Source organism: Oncorhynchus nerka, linkage group LG9a, assembly GCF_034236695.1.
Source record: "Oncorhynchus nerka isolate Pitt River linkage group LG9a, Oner_Uvic_2.0, whole genome shotgun sequence".
NCBI lineage: Eukaryota > Metazoa > Chordata > Actinopteri > Salmoniformes > Salmonidae > Oncorhynchus > Oncorhynchus nerka.
Window position 1 is genome coordinate 25,963,390 of NC_088404.1, and position 14,626 is coordinate 25,978,015.

The window sequence follows — 14,626 nt, forward strand, 5'->3', positions numbered from 1 at the left end:
AGCACTACATAACTGTACAAAGCACTACATAACTGTACAAAGCACTACATAACTGTACAAAGCACTACATAACTGTACATAGCACTACATAACTGTACAAAGCACTACATAACTGTACAAAGCACTACATAACTGTACAAAGCACTACATAACTGTACAAAGCACTACATAACTGTACAAAGCACTAAACTGTACAAAGCACTACATAAAATGTACAAAGCACTACATAACTGTACAAAGCACTACATAACTGTACAAAGCACTACATAACTGTACAAAGCACTACATAACTGTACAAAGCACTACATAACTGTACAAAGCACTACATAACTGTACATAGCACTACATAACTGTACATAGCACTACATAACTGTACAAAGCACTACATAACTGTACAAAGAACTACATAACTGTACAAAGCACTACACAACTGTACAAAGCACTACACAAATGTACATAGCACTACACAAATGTACATAGCACTACATAACTGTACATAGCACTACATAACTGTACATAGCACTACATAACTGTACAAAGCACTACATAACTGTACATAGCAGAGAAATACAAATAGTACAGTTCTGTTGCTTTGTTTGTTACCCTTCTGCGTGAAACTGTGGGGGGTTTTGTATCATCATGATGAAAATTCAGTAAATAGTGTCATTCTACAGTAAATTTCTTTCTTTGGTAGCAATCCCATTCCACTGTCTTGGAATGTTAGAAAGAAATCGAACTAGCTATATTGTGCTTGTAGATATTAGACATTAATATTTGCTGTAGATATACAGTAAGACAGGATGGAGGCTCTAAAATATGGTTAAGAACACCAAAGAAAGACTGAAGTTAATTGTTGTTATCAGAGTGTATAAGTAATGTTTCACCTCTCTCAGGGTTGGAGAGGGATAAGTTTGACAACAAGACCGTGTCATTTGAGGAGCACATCAGGTCGGAACACAACATGTGGCACTACCTGTACTTCCTGGTTCTGGTGAGGGTGAAGGACCCCACGGAGTACACTGGCCCCGAGAGCTACGTGGCCCAGATGATCAAGGTGGGTAGTTAATTCGCTACCTCCATGCTCTACACATGTCTTGTGTGTTTTATCACCAAGGTACTGGTGATGCAATGATAAGTCAGGATTTTATATTTGAGCCCCTACGCTGAATGTGAGAACCGTGTTGGAACGTTAAATTCACACTCCTTGCACACACAAACACTAAGTTTGTCCTGACAGTGTATGTGTATGCAGTAGCCATAGCGTCTCAAAGTGTGTGTTCCTCCTCCTCATCTTTGTCCTCAGCAGCCAGACACGGTGTTCTAGTGTGACTGTGAACCCCCAGCCTCTGCAGCAGACTCAGCCAAAAAAAGAGAGAAAAAAAACACCCAAAACGTGACTGAGCCTCACCCCTCCCCCTTCCCCCTGCCCAGCATCAGTCTCCCTTTCTTCTCTCTTAATCTCCTTTTAATTATCTTCTCAGACTTGGTTATAAAGCTACAGTGCAGTACTTCTCTCAGGTTTCACAGAAACTAGTGACTGTTACTATTATACTCGGACCTTCACCCATTTAGGGTTGTAGTACTGTGATACTCAGACCTTCTCCCCTCTAGGGTTGTAGTACTGTGATACTCGCCCCTTCTCCCCTCTAGGGTTGTAGTACTGTGATACTCGCCCCTTCTCCCCTCTAGGGTTGTAGTACTGTGATACTCGGGCCTTCTCCCCTCTAGGGTTGTAGTACTGTGATACTCAGACCTTCTCCCCTCCAGGGTTGTAGTAGTGTGATACAGTAATATAAAGGGTGGAGGCATCAGCTCACTGTAATGAGTGCTGCAACCTGTCTGGAAAAGAAGCCATACAGAGGAGCTTTTATGTATTGGGTAGGTATTATGATGCATCGTTAGGCTTGTCATGAGCATGAATATCCCCCTCATAATTCCTTATAATCATCTCATAATGATTCTGACTACTACCAGCGATTTTGAATCTGTTCAAACGTTGAAACAAAGAGATACTTAACGTATGATATGCCTTGTTATAAAACATAAAAGCTCATACATGATTATAAGATGTTATAAAGCATTATAGCTGGATGCTTTAAGTAACGGGTTACCAAAAGGTGTTTTAGATGGTTGCCAAGAGGTTCATGGATTTAAACATCATTGTGGTGATTTACATTACGACATAATGGGAGATCAGGGATAATTGTATAACAATGCAGATTTCCATAACATAATTGACAACTGGATCTATTTGAACATGTTTTATACAAGTGATGCGCCCTCTTCTGACGGCCAGTCAGTCCAAGGTACTAGTGCATGGTGACTTCATGGTGAATCTTTTTATGTAGGGCATATAAGCACTGTGTTTGGCAGAATCCTGTTGTGTGTGTGTGTGTGTGTGTTGCATGGTTACAGTGCATTCGGAAAGTATTCAGACCCTTTGACTTTTTCCACATTTTGTTACATTACAGCCTTATTCTAAAATGTATTACATTTTTTTTATCCTCATCAATATACACACAATACCCCACAATGACAAAACGAAAATGGGTTCCTTAACTTCTTAAGGTATAGGGGGCAGTATTTTCACTTTTAGATATATAGCGTGCCCAATTTCAACTTCCTGCTACTCATGCCAAGAATATAAGATATGCATATTATTAGTAGATTTGGATAGAAAACAGTTTCTAAAACTGTTTGAATCATGTCTGAGTATAACAGAACTTATGTAGCATGCAAAACCCCGAGGACTAACCGTTCAGACTTCTTTTTTTTTAGGTCTCTGTCTGTTCACTGAGTTCTGATTGGCAAACAATATTTCTTAGGAACTTGTTTTCAGTTCCTACCGCTTCCACTGGATGTCACCAGTCTTTGGAATTTGGTTGAGGTTATTCATTTGTGCAATGAAGAAGTAGGGCCGTCCTGGAAAAGGGTAACGCTGTTGAGAGTTGGCCAAGACTTGAAAAGTAGCGCTAGTTTCTGCTCGTCCTCTATTGAAAACAGATAGACCCGTCTTCAATTTGATCGATTATTAGCGTTTAAAAATACCTAAAATTGTATTACAAAAGAAGTTTGAAATATTTTGGCAAAGTTTATAGGCAACTTTTGAAATATTTTGTAGTGACGTTGTGCATTTTGGAAGCTTTTTTTTTCTGGATCAAACGCGTCAAATAAATGGACATTTTGGATATATATGGACGGAATTAATAGAACAAAAGGACCAATTGTGATGTTTATGGGACATATTGGAGTGCCAACAAAAGAAGCTCGTCAAAGGTAAGGCTTGTTTAATATTTTATTTCTGTGTTTTGTGTAGCGCCTGCAGGGTTGAAATATGCTACCCTCTTTGTTTACTGTTGTGCTATCATCAGATAATAGCTTCTTATGCTTTCGCCGAAAAGCTTTTTAAAATCTGACATGTTGGTTGGATTCACAACGAGCGTAGCTTTAATTGAGTATCTTACATGTGTGATTTAATGAAAGTTTGATTTTTATATCAATTTATTTGAATTTGCCTCGCTGCATTTTCCCTGGTATTTGGCCAAGTGGGACGCTACCGTCCCCTATACCATAAGAAGTTAAATGGGTTCTTGGGAGGTGACCAAGAACCCGATGGTCACTCTGACAGAGCTCCAGAGTTCTGTGGAAATGGGAGAACCTTCCAGAAGGACAACCATCTCTGCAGCACTCCACCAATCAGTAATTTATGGTAGTGTGGCCAGACAGAAGCCACTCCTCAGTAAAAGGCACATGACAACCAGGCTTGGAGTTTACCAAAAGGCACCTAAAGGACTCTCAGACCATGAGAAACAAGATTCTCTGGTCTGATGTAACCAAGATTAAACTTTTGGTCTGAATGCCAAGCGTCACGTCTGGAGGAAACCTGGTAACATCCCTAGGGTGAAGCATGGTGGTGGCAGCATCATGCTGTGGGGATGTTTTTCAGTGGCAGGGACTGGGAGACTAGTCAGGGTTGAGGGAAAGATGAATGGGGCAAAGTACAGAGAGATCCTTGATGAAAACCTGCTACAGAGTGCTTAGATTCACCTTCCAACAGGACAACGCCCCTACGCACACAGCCAAGACAATGCAGGATTGGCTTCGGGGACAAATCTCTGAATGTCCTTGAGTGAAGTGTCCCAGACTTGAACCAGATCGAACGTTTCTGGAGAGACCTGAAAATAGCTGTGCAGCAACACTCCCCATCCAAACTGACAGAGCTTGAGAGGATCTGCAGAGAAGATTGGGAGAAACTCCACAAATACAGGTGTGCCAAGCTTGTAGCATCATACCCAAGAAGACTCGAGGCTGTAATCGCTGCCAAAGGTGCTTCAACAAAGTACTGAGTAAAGAGTCTGAAAACGTATGTAAATGTGATATTTCAGTTTTATTTTGTGCAAAAATATATAAAAACCTGTTAGGGGGTATTGTGTGTAGATTGATAAGAGGAAAAAAAACGTTTTTAATTAATTTTAGAATAAGGCCATAACGTAACAAAATGTGGAAAAGGTGAAGGTCTAAATACTTTCTGAAGTGTGTGTGTGTGTGTGTGTGTGTGTGTGTGTGAGATTCATCACAGTGAGCACAGAACCAGCAGGTGTACTGCAGCCACAGCTGTGTTACATAACGCATCTCAAGTGGCCTGCTAATGGATCAGCCTTGCATGGCACGTGCTCTCCCGTCCCTTTCTCCCACAAACACTCTCGCACACAGACACACACTCCTTAGCAACGTGTCCGTCGATTGCAACAGGATAGAGGAAGACGAGAGGGGCCTCTGAACTCATGATCTATAGAAGCCAAAGGTCAGCTTGTCCCTGTGTGGGGAGCCCATACATCACACACGCATAGTTTCTCTCACTCACTCACACAGACACACACGCGCGCACACACACACACACACTCCTCTGAGTCGGTCAGTTTTTACCTAGGTGAGTCAAGTGAAAGGCAGCACATTTAGTACAGTCTCCAGCAGGGATGGGTGAATTGAACAACCTTGGCTCTTTCTCAAGACAGTGATTAACACAATCATGTGCTGCTTGCTTTTCTTAATTTGATAGCAGTGTAGTGGACTATAGGCCACTAGGGTTGATTATGGAAGTGGATTGGTCAAAAAAAGAATGCTTCCTCAGGTGAGGTGTGAGCGGTTAACCTTATGGGTGGTGCTATGTCAGTGACTAGCCAAATAAACAAAGGAAAAGTCAAAATGGTATCCTTGGGATGTCCCAACTTTGATGTCACCCCATTGAAGTTGAAATGTAAAAGGTTAAGGTAAGGGTTAGGGTTAGGTCTTATGTTAAGTCTTATGTTTAGGGTAGGGACGTCCCAAAGATTCCAAATAGCACTAACCAATAAACAAAGGCCCTACAGAGGGCACCTGTACCTGACTATACTCGAAACATACTCTGGAGTTTAATCATGGTTCATTAATTAGTCATCCCTCTGAGCAGGTTAAGAGTGTGTGAGTGTGTGTCCCTATAACTCCCCTTTATCGGTCTGTTCTCTCTGATTCTCTCTCTCTTTCATATACACACACACACTCTCTTTCTCTCTCTGTTGGAGGGTAGATTCCTCCACTAGAGACTCAGTGCTGCTGGCAGGAGAAGCCATACACAACTCCTCTTAAGACTACACCACTCGCAATGGATGTTCCCCTAGTCACTATCATGCTGAGTTGTGTGCTTTGTCCATGTTCTGTTGTGTGCCTGGTGGAAAAGCTTCACAGCAATATGGCGAGAGCCAACCACTGGAGTGCCACTGCGAGTGGTGTAGTCTGTAGTGTGAGACAAAGTGAGGTGTCAGAATGGTTCAGTGAAGCAGTACTGAACCCCTGACTCACCCTCATATACTGTACACTGTTATTATTTTGCCAGGGGATTGTGCCCAAGTAAATGTTTACAATGTGGTGTTATTTTGGGAAAGACTTGTTATGTCAGAGGTAGGCTGGGATTGTTTATATTAGCCCATACACACAGCTCAAAGGTTAGTCTGCGGACTGTACACTTTTAGTAAAAGCACTCTCAGCACCTTTTTAAACTGTGTTTTTCAGCCAAACTGGCAACAAGAGCTTACATAACATCAGCTGATTGCAATCTTTCTGTCTCACTGAACGTCATCTTATCTCACACACACAGATACAAACCCGCACATGCGCACATCAGAGCATAAGCAAGAATATAATCAACACACATCCGCGCAAAACACACACACACACACACACACACACACAAACAGACAAACCGACACACAGATATTGGCACAGACACACGCACACAACTTAAGACTTTTACATAATGCTGCTGTTATATAATGGGCCCCGTTCTCCTTTTCAAATCCTTGATTACTGTTGATCTGCATCTGCAATTACAACAGTGCTATATTCCTACTCATTTTATTCACTGCTTCACTTGAAACACAATGGTTATGTGTTTGAGCTTGTGGAGGCTTATCTGGAGTCAGTTTCTTTGAGGAGACTGTACAGTTTACTGCAGTACCCAGCCATCTGATCTGGAGTCAATTTGTCTGAGCAGCTCTCTCTACAGCTTACTGCAGTGGCTGACTGTGAGACAGCAGGCCTGTCTCTCAGCACACACTCCTCTTAGGTGAGGAACTTGGACAAAACTGTGATTAAATGTAGAAGCCAGACAACAGTTTAAATTAAGCCTCTAAAATTGATAGATCAATATATCCCCAATCAACTGGGAGAGAGCGAGCGGTCAGTTATGAACAACAGCGTAACCAATCAGTTGGTAAAGCAGCGCAGCGACACGAATCCAACAAGCAATGACTTCCCTCAGAGGAAAAGACAAGGAGCAACTTGGAGATGCAAACGAGAGTAAAGAACAGCTAAGCGATATCTAGGAAAACAATAATTTTGTGTATATATAGTGTATGTGGACAGCCCTTCAAATTAGTGAATTCGGCTATTTCGGCCACACCCGTTGCTGACCAGTGTATAAAATTGAGCATACAGCCAAACAATCTCCATAGACAAACATTGGCAGTAGGCTGGCCTTAATGAAGAGTTCAGTGACGTTCAATGTGGCACCGTCATAGGATGCCATTTTTCCAACAATCAGTTTGTCAAATTTCTGCAGTGCTAGAGCTGCCCGGTTAACATCAAGTGCTGTTATTGTGAAGTGGAAACGTCTACAACGGCTCAGCCACAAAGTGGTAGGCCACACAAGCTCATAGAATGGGAGCGTCGAGTGCTAAAGCGCGTACCGTGCAAAAATCGTCTGTCCTCTGTTGCAACACTCACTACCGAGTTCCAAACTACCTCTGGAAACAACGTCAGCCCAAGAACTGTTCGCCGGGAGCTTCCATGGCCAAGCAGCCGCACACAAGCATAAGATCACCATGCGCAATGCCAAGCCTTGGCTAGAGTGGTGTAAAGTTCACAGGCATTGGACTCTGGAGCATTGGAAATGCTCTGGAGAGATTAATCACACTTCACCATCTGTCAGTCCGGACGAATCTGTGTTTGGTGGATGCCAAGAGCACGCTACCTGCCCGAATGCATAGTGCCCACTGTAAAGTTTGGCGGAGGAGGAATAATGGTCTGGGGCTGTTTTTCATGGTTCCGGCTAGGCCCTTTAGTTCCAGTGAAGGGTAATCTTAACACTACAAAATACAATGACATTCTAGACGATTTTGTGCTTCTAACTTTGGCAGCAGTTTTGGGAAGGCCCTTTCCTGTCTCAGCATGACAATGTCCCCGTGTAAAAAAAAAAAAGATCCATACAGAAATGGTTGAGATTGGTGTGGGAGAACCTGACTGGCATGCACAGAGCCCTGACTTCAACCCCATCGAACACCTTTGGGATTGAATTGGAACGCCGACTGCAAGCCAGGCCTAATCGGCCAACATCAGTCCCCGACCTCACTAATGCTTTTGTGGCTTAATGGAAGCAAGTCTCTGCAGTAATGTTCCAACCTTTAGTGGAAAGCCTTCCCAGAAGAGTGGAGGCTGTTATAGCAGTGAAGGGGGACCAACTCCCATGCCCATGATTTTGGAATGAGATGTTCGACAAGCAGGTGTCCACATACCGCTGGTCGTGTAATGTAGATAAAATGCTCTCAATGCACACCAAAACAAAATGCTACAATTTGTTGTTAAAAAAGTAGATTAGCTCAAAAAGAAAGTAGTGTCTGACATGTCAGACATGCACATACAAGTCGTGCGCATGAACGAACAAGACAACAAAATGATCCTTCTGGAAACAAAGTTTAGAAGATGAATTTGACCAGCAGCAAAACTGAATGAGACGAAACAACATGAGAAGATTGTCCTTACTGGAAGATGAGGAAAAAGGGGACCTTTCCAACTACGTGCTCAAGCTGATATCGGAGGAGCTTGACGTGGATATATCACTAAACGATGCCATAGGATCACCGTGAAACAGAAGAACACTAAATACCATCGCACTGTAATCGTCAAGCTGTGGAACTATTAGACCAAAGTCAACATTCTGAAGGAATAGAGATCAAATCCAAAGCCAGTCCATTCAATTGATCCAGGACCAGTTGACTAGGCTGAGAAAAAACACAAGCAATGCATTCCGATCAGACAGGAATCAAATCTCAACTCTGCCTCCGGTTATAGAATCTGACCACAATACTTATATGGCAGTCTATCTCCAATGTATGTACGAAGACATAATCCACAGGCTTTTGGTACATCAGGAGAGAAGTTGGAGTTTAAACGCCCTAAAAGGCGTAGCAATTTGATTTATGTTTTCTGTGTATTCTCTCTTAAATGTCTGCTCAGCCCACATGCTCTCACACACACTATATATACAGTACCAGTCAAAGGTTTGGACACCTACTCATTCCAGGGTTTTTCTTTATTTTTTACTATTTTCTACAACGTAGAATAATAGTGAAGACATCAAAACTTTGAAATAACACATATGGAATCAAGTAATAACCAAAAAAGTGTTAAACGCATCCAAATGTATATTTATATATTTTGAACCAACACTCCTGGAGGGTGTGTTGAGTCATTGTCCTGTTGAAAAACAAATGATAGTCCCACTAAGCGCAAACCAGATGGGATGGCGTATCGCTGCAGAATGCTGTGGTGGCCATGCTGGTTAAGTGTGCCTTGAATTCTAAATAAATCACAACAGTGTCACCAGCAAAGCCCCACCACACCATCACGGTGGGAACCACACATGCAGAGATCATCTGTTCACCTTCTCATCCATGCTTCACGGTGGGAACCACACATGCAGAGATCATCTGTTCACCTTCTCATCCATGCTTCACGGTGGGAACCACACATGCAGAGATCATCTGTTCACCTTCTCATCCATGCTTCACGGTGGGAACCACACATGCAGTGATCATCTGTTCACCTTCTCATCCATGCTTCACGGTGGGAACCACACATGCAGAGATCATCTGTTCACCTACTCTGTGTCTCACAAAGACACGGCGGTTGGAACCAAAAATCGCACATTTGGACTTCTCAGACAAAAGTACAGATTTCCACCGGTCTAATGTCCATTGTTTGTTTCTTGGCCCAAGCAACTCTCTTCTTATTATTGGTCTCCTTTAGTAGTGGTTTCTTTGCAGCAATTTGACAATGAAGGCCTGATTCATGCAGTCTCCTCTGAACAGTTGTTGATGTGTCTGTTACTTGAACTCTGTGAAGCATTTATTTGGGCTGCAATTTCTGAGGCTGGTCACTCTATTGAACTTATCCTCTGCAGCAGAGGTAACTCTGGGTCTTCTATTCCTGTGGCTGTCCTCATGAGAGCCAGTTTTAACATAGCGCTTTGTGTTTTTTGCGACTGCACATGAAGAAACTTTCAAAGTTCTTGAAATTTTGCGGGTTGACTGACCTTCATGTCTTAACCTTTCTAGCACCCCTCGACAACATTCTGCTGAAAAGGCAGCGCGCGAAATTCAAAAATATTTTTTAGAAATATGTCACTTTCACACATTAACAAGTCCAATACAGCAAATGAAAGAAACTTCTTGTTAATCTACCCATCGTGTCCAATTTAAAAAATGCTTTACAGCTAAAGCACAACATATGATTGTTAGGTCATAGCCAAGTCGAAAAAACACACAGCCATTTTTTTCAGCCAAAGATAGGAGTCACAAAAAGCAGAAATATAGATAAAATTAATCACTAACCTTTGATGATCTTCATCAGATGACACTCATAGGACATCATGTTACACAATGTGCATATTTATATACAAAAATGTCAGTTTACATTGGTGCCTTACGTGCAGTAATGTTTTGATTCCAAAATATCCAGTGATTTTGCAGAAATACTCATAATAAACATTGATAAAAGATACAAGTGTTATTCACAGAATTAAAGATAGACTTCTCCTTAATGCAACCGCTGTGTCAGATTTTTTTTTTACTTCACGGAATAAGCATAATCTGAGAACGGTGCTCAGAACCCAAAACAGCCAGAGAAATATCTGCCATTTTGGAATCAACAAAGATAGAAACAACACCATAAATATTCACTTACCTTTTGATGATCTTCATCAGAAGGCACTCCCAGGAATCCCAGTTCGACAACAAATGACTGATTTGTTCCATAAAGTTCCATCATTTATGTCCAAATAGCCACTTGTTGTTAGCGTGTTCAGCCCAGTAATCCATCTTCATGAAGCACAGGCACTTCATCCAGACAAAAACTCAAAGTTCTGTTACAGTCCTTTAGAAACATGTCTATCGATGTATGGAATCAATCTTTAGGATTTTTTAACATAAAACATCAATGTTCCAACCGGAAAATTCCTTTGTCTTCAGAAAAGCACTGGAACGAGAGGTAACTCTGTCGGGAGCACGCGTCATGAGACCAAGGCTCTCTGCCAGACCACTGACTCAGAGCTCTTATGAGCCCCTCCTTCTTCATAGTAGAATCCTCAAACCAGTTTCTATAGACGGTTGACATCTAGTGGAAGCCGTAGGAAGTGCAACTTTATCCACATCTCAATGTGTATTTGGTAGGCCAAGCTTTGAAAAACTACACCTCAGATGTCCCACTTCCTGATTGGATTTTTCTCAGGTTTTCGCCTGCCATATGAGTTCTGTTATACTCACAGACGTCATTCAAACAGTTTTAGAAACTTCAGAATGTTTTCTATCCAATACTAATAATAATTATTATGCATATATTAGCATCTGGGACAGAGTAGCAGGCAGTTCACTCTGGGCATGCTATTCATCCCAAAAAGGTTAAAGTAATGATGGACTGTAATTTCTCTTTTCTTATTTGAGCTGCTCTTGCTATAATATGGACTTATATATATGGACCATATTTGGTGAAAGACCATCTTCTGTATATCCCCATTACCTTGTCACAACACAACTGATTGGCTCAAACGCAATAAGAAGGAAAGACATTCCACAAATGAACTTTTAACAAGGCACACCTGTTAATTGAAATCCATTCCAGGTGACTAGTACATGAAGCTGGTTGAGAGAATGCCAAGAGTGAGTAAATCTGTCAAGGCAAAGGGTGGCTACTTTGAAGAATCTGAAATATAAGATATATTGTGATTTGTTTAACACTTTGTTGGTTACTACATGATTCCATGTGTGTTATTTCATAGTTGTGATGTCTTCACCATTATTCTACAACTTGAAAATAGTACAAATAAAGAAATACCTTTGAATGAGTAGGTGTGTCCAAACTTTTGACTGATACTTTATGTAACGCATACAATAACTGTGTTTATACTATGACTATCTAATTTCATGAAATGCCCACCACCCTCATATAACTGTCTGCTAAAATGTTTTATCTGGTTTCTTCAATGACAGAACAGACAATGTTAAACTTATTACATGGAATGTACACATTCTCTATGATGGGGGGGGGGGGGCATATGGTTCTTGAACACTTAGAGATTGTCAGCAGATGTAGTTTTCTTGCAAGAGTTTTTTTTCTAAATATAAGGTGGGTCTGGGCAGGGGGGCATGTTGTGGATGTTTGTGTGTGTCAGTATGTTGTCGTATGTTTTGTATTGAAAAAAATATATTCTATATATATTTTATAGTACATTTGTTTTGCCACGTTTATTATATTACAGACACCGTAATGTAGGTTTTTAAATTATATGTGAGCTAGACATTAAACAAAAATTAAGAAATATATAAAAACATTTCCTTAATGTTACTGTCCCCACTATGTAATTTTTGTCATTGAAACATTTAATTGAAATACTGTAGAATTTCATTGATCGCTATAGAGCAGATATTCCCTAACTGGGGTACAGGCAATGCCGTTGGGGGTAAGCCAAATAAAAATGTGATTCATATTTTTATTTTTTATGTGAGTTTCATGTGGATTCTTCACATATTCAAACAGTCCATTTAAACTCGGCAAAAAAAAGAAACGTCCTCTCACTGTCAACTGCGTTTATTTTCATGAGTAAATATTTGTATGAACATAAGATTCAACAACTGAGACATAAACTGAACAAGTTCCACGGACATGTGACTAATAGAAACGGAATGTGTCCCTGAACAAAATCAAATGTAACGGTCAGTATCTGGTGTGGCCACCAGCTGCATTAAGTACTGCAGTGCATCTCCTCCTCATGGACTGCACCAGATTTGCCAGTTCTTGCTGTGAGATATTACCCCACTCTTCCACCAAGGCACCTGCAAGTTCCGGGACATTTCTGGGGGAAATGGCCCTAGCCCTCACCCTGTGATCCAACAGTTCCCAGACGTGCTCAATGGGATTGAGATCCGGGCTCTACGCTGGCCATGGCAGAACACTGGCATTCCTGTCTTGCAGGAACTCATGCACAGAATGAGCAGTATGGCTGGTGGCATTGTCTTGCTGGAGGGTCATGTCAGGATGAGCCTGCAGGGAGGGTACAACATGAGGGAGGAGGATGTCTTCCCTGTAACGCACAGTGTTGAGATTTCCTGCAATGACAACAAGCTCAGTCCGATGATGCTGTGACTCACCACCCCAGGCAATGACGGACCCTCCACCTCGAAATCGATCCCACTCCAGAGTACAGGCCTCTGTGTAACGCTCATTCCTTCGACAATAAACACGAATCCAACCATCACTCCTGGTGAGACAATATCGTGACTCATCGGAGAAGAGCACTTTTTGCTAGTCCTGTCTGGTTCAGCGACGGTGGTTTTGTGCCCATAGGTGACATTGTTGCCGGTGATGTCTGGTGAGGACCTGCCTTACAACAGGCCTGGTGTAACTCGGGCAGTTGTTGCCATCCTGTACCTGTCCCGCAGGTGTGATGTTTGGATGTAATGATCCTGTGCAGGTGTTACACGTAATCTGCCGCTGGGAGGACGATCAGCTGTCCGTCCTGTCTCCCTTTCGTACTCTCTTAGGCATCTCACAATACGGACATTGTAATTTATTGCCCTGGCCACATCTGCAGTCCTCATGCCTCCTTGTACCATGCCTAAGGCACATTCACGCTGATGAGCAGGGACCCTGGGCATCTTTCTTTTGGTGTTTTTCCAGAGTCAGTAAAAAGGCCTCTTTTTGCCTACCGTCTGTAAGCTGTTAGTGTCTTAGTGACTGTTACACAGGTGCATGTTCATTAATTGTTTATGGTTCATTGAACAAGCATGGGAAACAGTGTTTAAACCCTTTACAACGAAGATCTGTGAAGTTATTTGGATATTTACGAATTATCTTTAAAAGACCGGGTCCTGAAAAAGAGATATTTATTTTTTTGCTGAGTTTATATTTTCCAACGGGGCTATACATTTGGGTGAGGTTTTTTTCTTTCCTGAGTAGCCTCTTTTCATTGCCTAAAATAAAATCTCAATCTAGGGTTCAGCGAAATAACAACACAATGTTGTGGGAATTCCAACAGTCCGAATGTAGCCAGACGTAGCTGCTGCTCATTCCGTTTGCTCGAAAATTGATAAATGGTATAAAAAAATGTAAGGCCCGCGTCCATAGAGACACATACCAGCTCTACTGGTAGTACTACTGCTACCAGCAGTACTACACCTGCACCTGTCGACGACACAAGTTGTTCTGCTTCCACGAGCACTTCCAATGCTATCATCAGTAATTCTACATTTGTTGTTAGTCCAGCTAGCATTGACACTGACAGTTGTGAATCTGATGCAGCCAAAAAGCTACTGCCCCCGTAAAAAAGCACCGAACATCAGGCAGGGACATTGGACCATCAAAGAGGCGCACAACTACATTGATTTGGGGTTCACTTATATTGGGAGTAGTGCCTTTCCTCAGCCATAGTGTGTTATATGTGCAAAAGTACTATCTCACAACTCGATGAAACCTTCACTCTTGTGCGGACATTTAGAAACAAACCATGCCAATTTGAAAAATAAGCCACAGGAGTGTTTTGAGCTAGAATTAAGACTTTAGAGTAGTAAGACATGTATAAAAGCAACAGATACCATTATTAAGAAGGTGCTAGAAGCGTCTTATATGGTGAGTGTCGTGTCTGGACTATCATTAAATGCGAAGACTTATTTATATCAAATCAGTTCTCTAGGTTTAATAATTTTGTGATTAAACTAATCATGTAAACATTCATTAACTAGGAAGTCTCGAACGCTAGTCTCCATAATGAATCAGCAATATACAAATTTACTAACTAACTAACTAGAATTACATAACAAAC

At 41.6% G+C, this 14,626-nt stretch overlaps 1 protein-coding gene across 4 annotated transcripts in view; it reads left to right on the plus strand.

Moving 5' to 3' along the window:
* LOC115134115 (inositol 1,4,5-trisphosphate receptor type 2-like) overlaps positions 1-14,626 on the plus strand; it is a 176,590-nt gene that overhangs the window by 138,289 nt on the left and 23,675 nt on the right. For all 4 annotated transcript variants that reach the window (XM_029667772.2, XM_029667773.2, XM_029667771.2 and 1 more), the window contains exon 55: positions 894-1,054. In XM_029667772.2, coding sequence (XP_029523632.1) covers positions 894-1,054 — 161 coding nt within the window. The remainder of the gene's footprint in view (positions 1-893; positions 1,055-14,626) is intronic.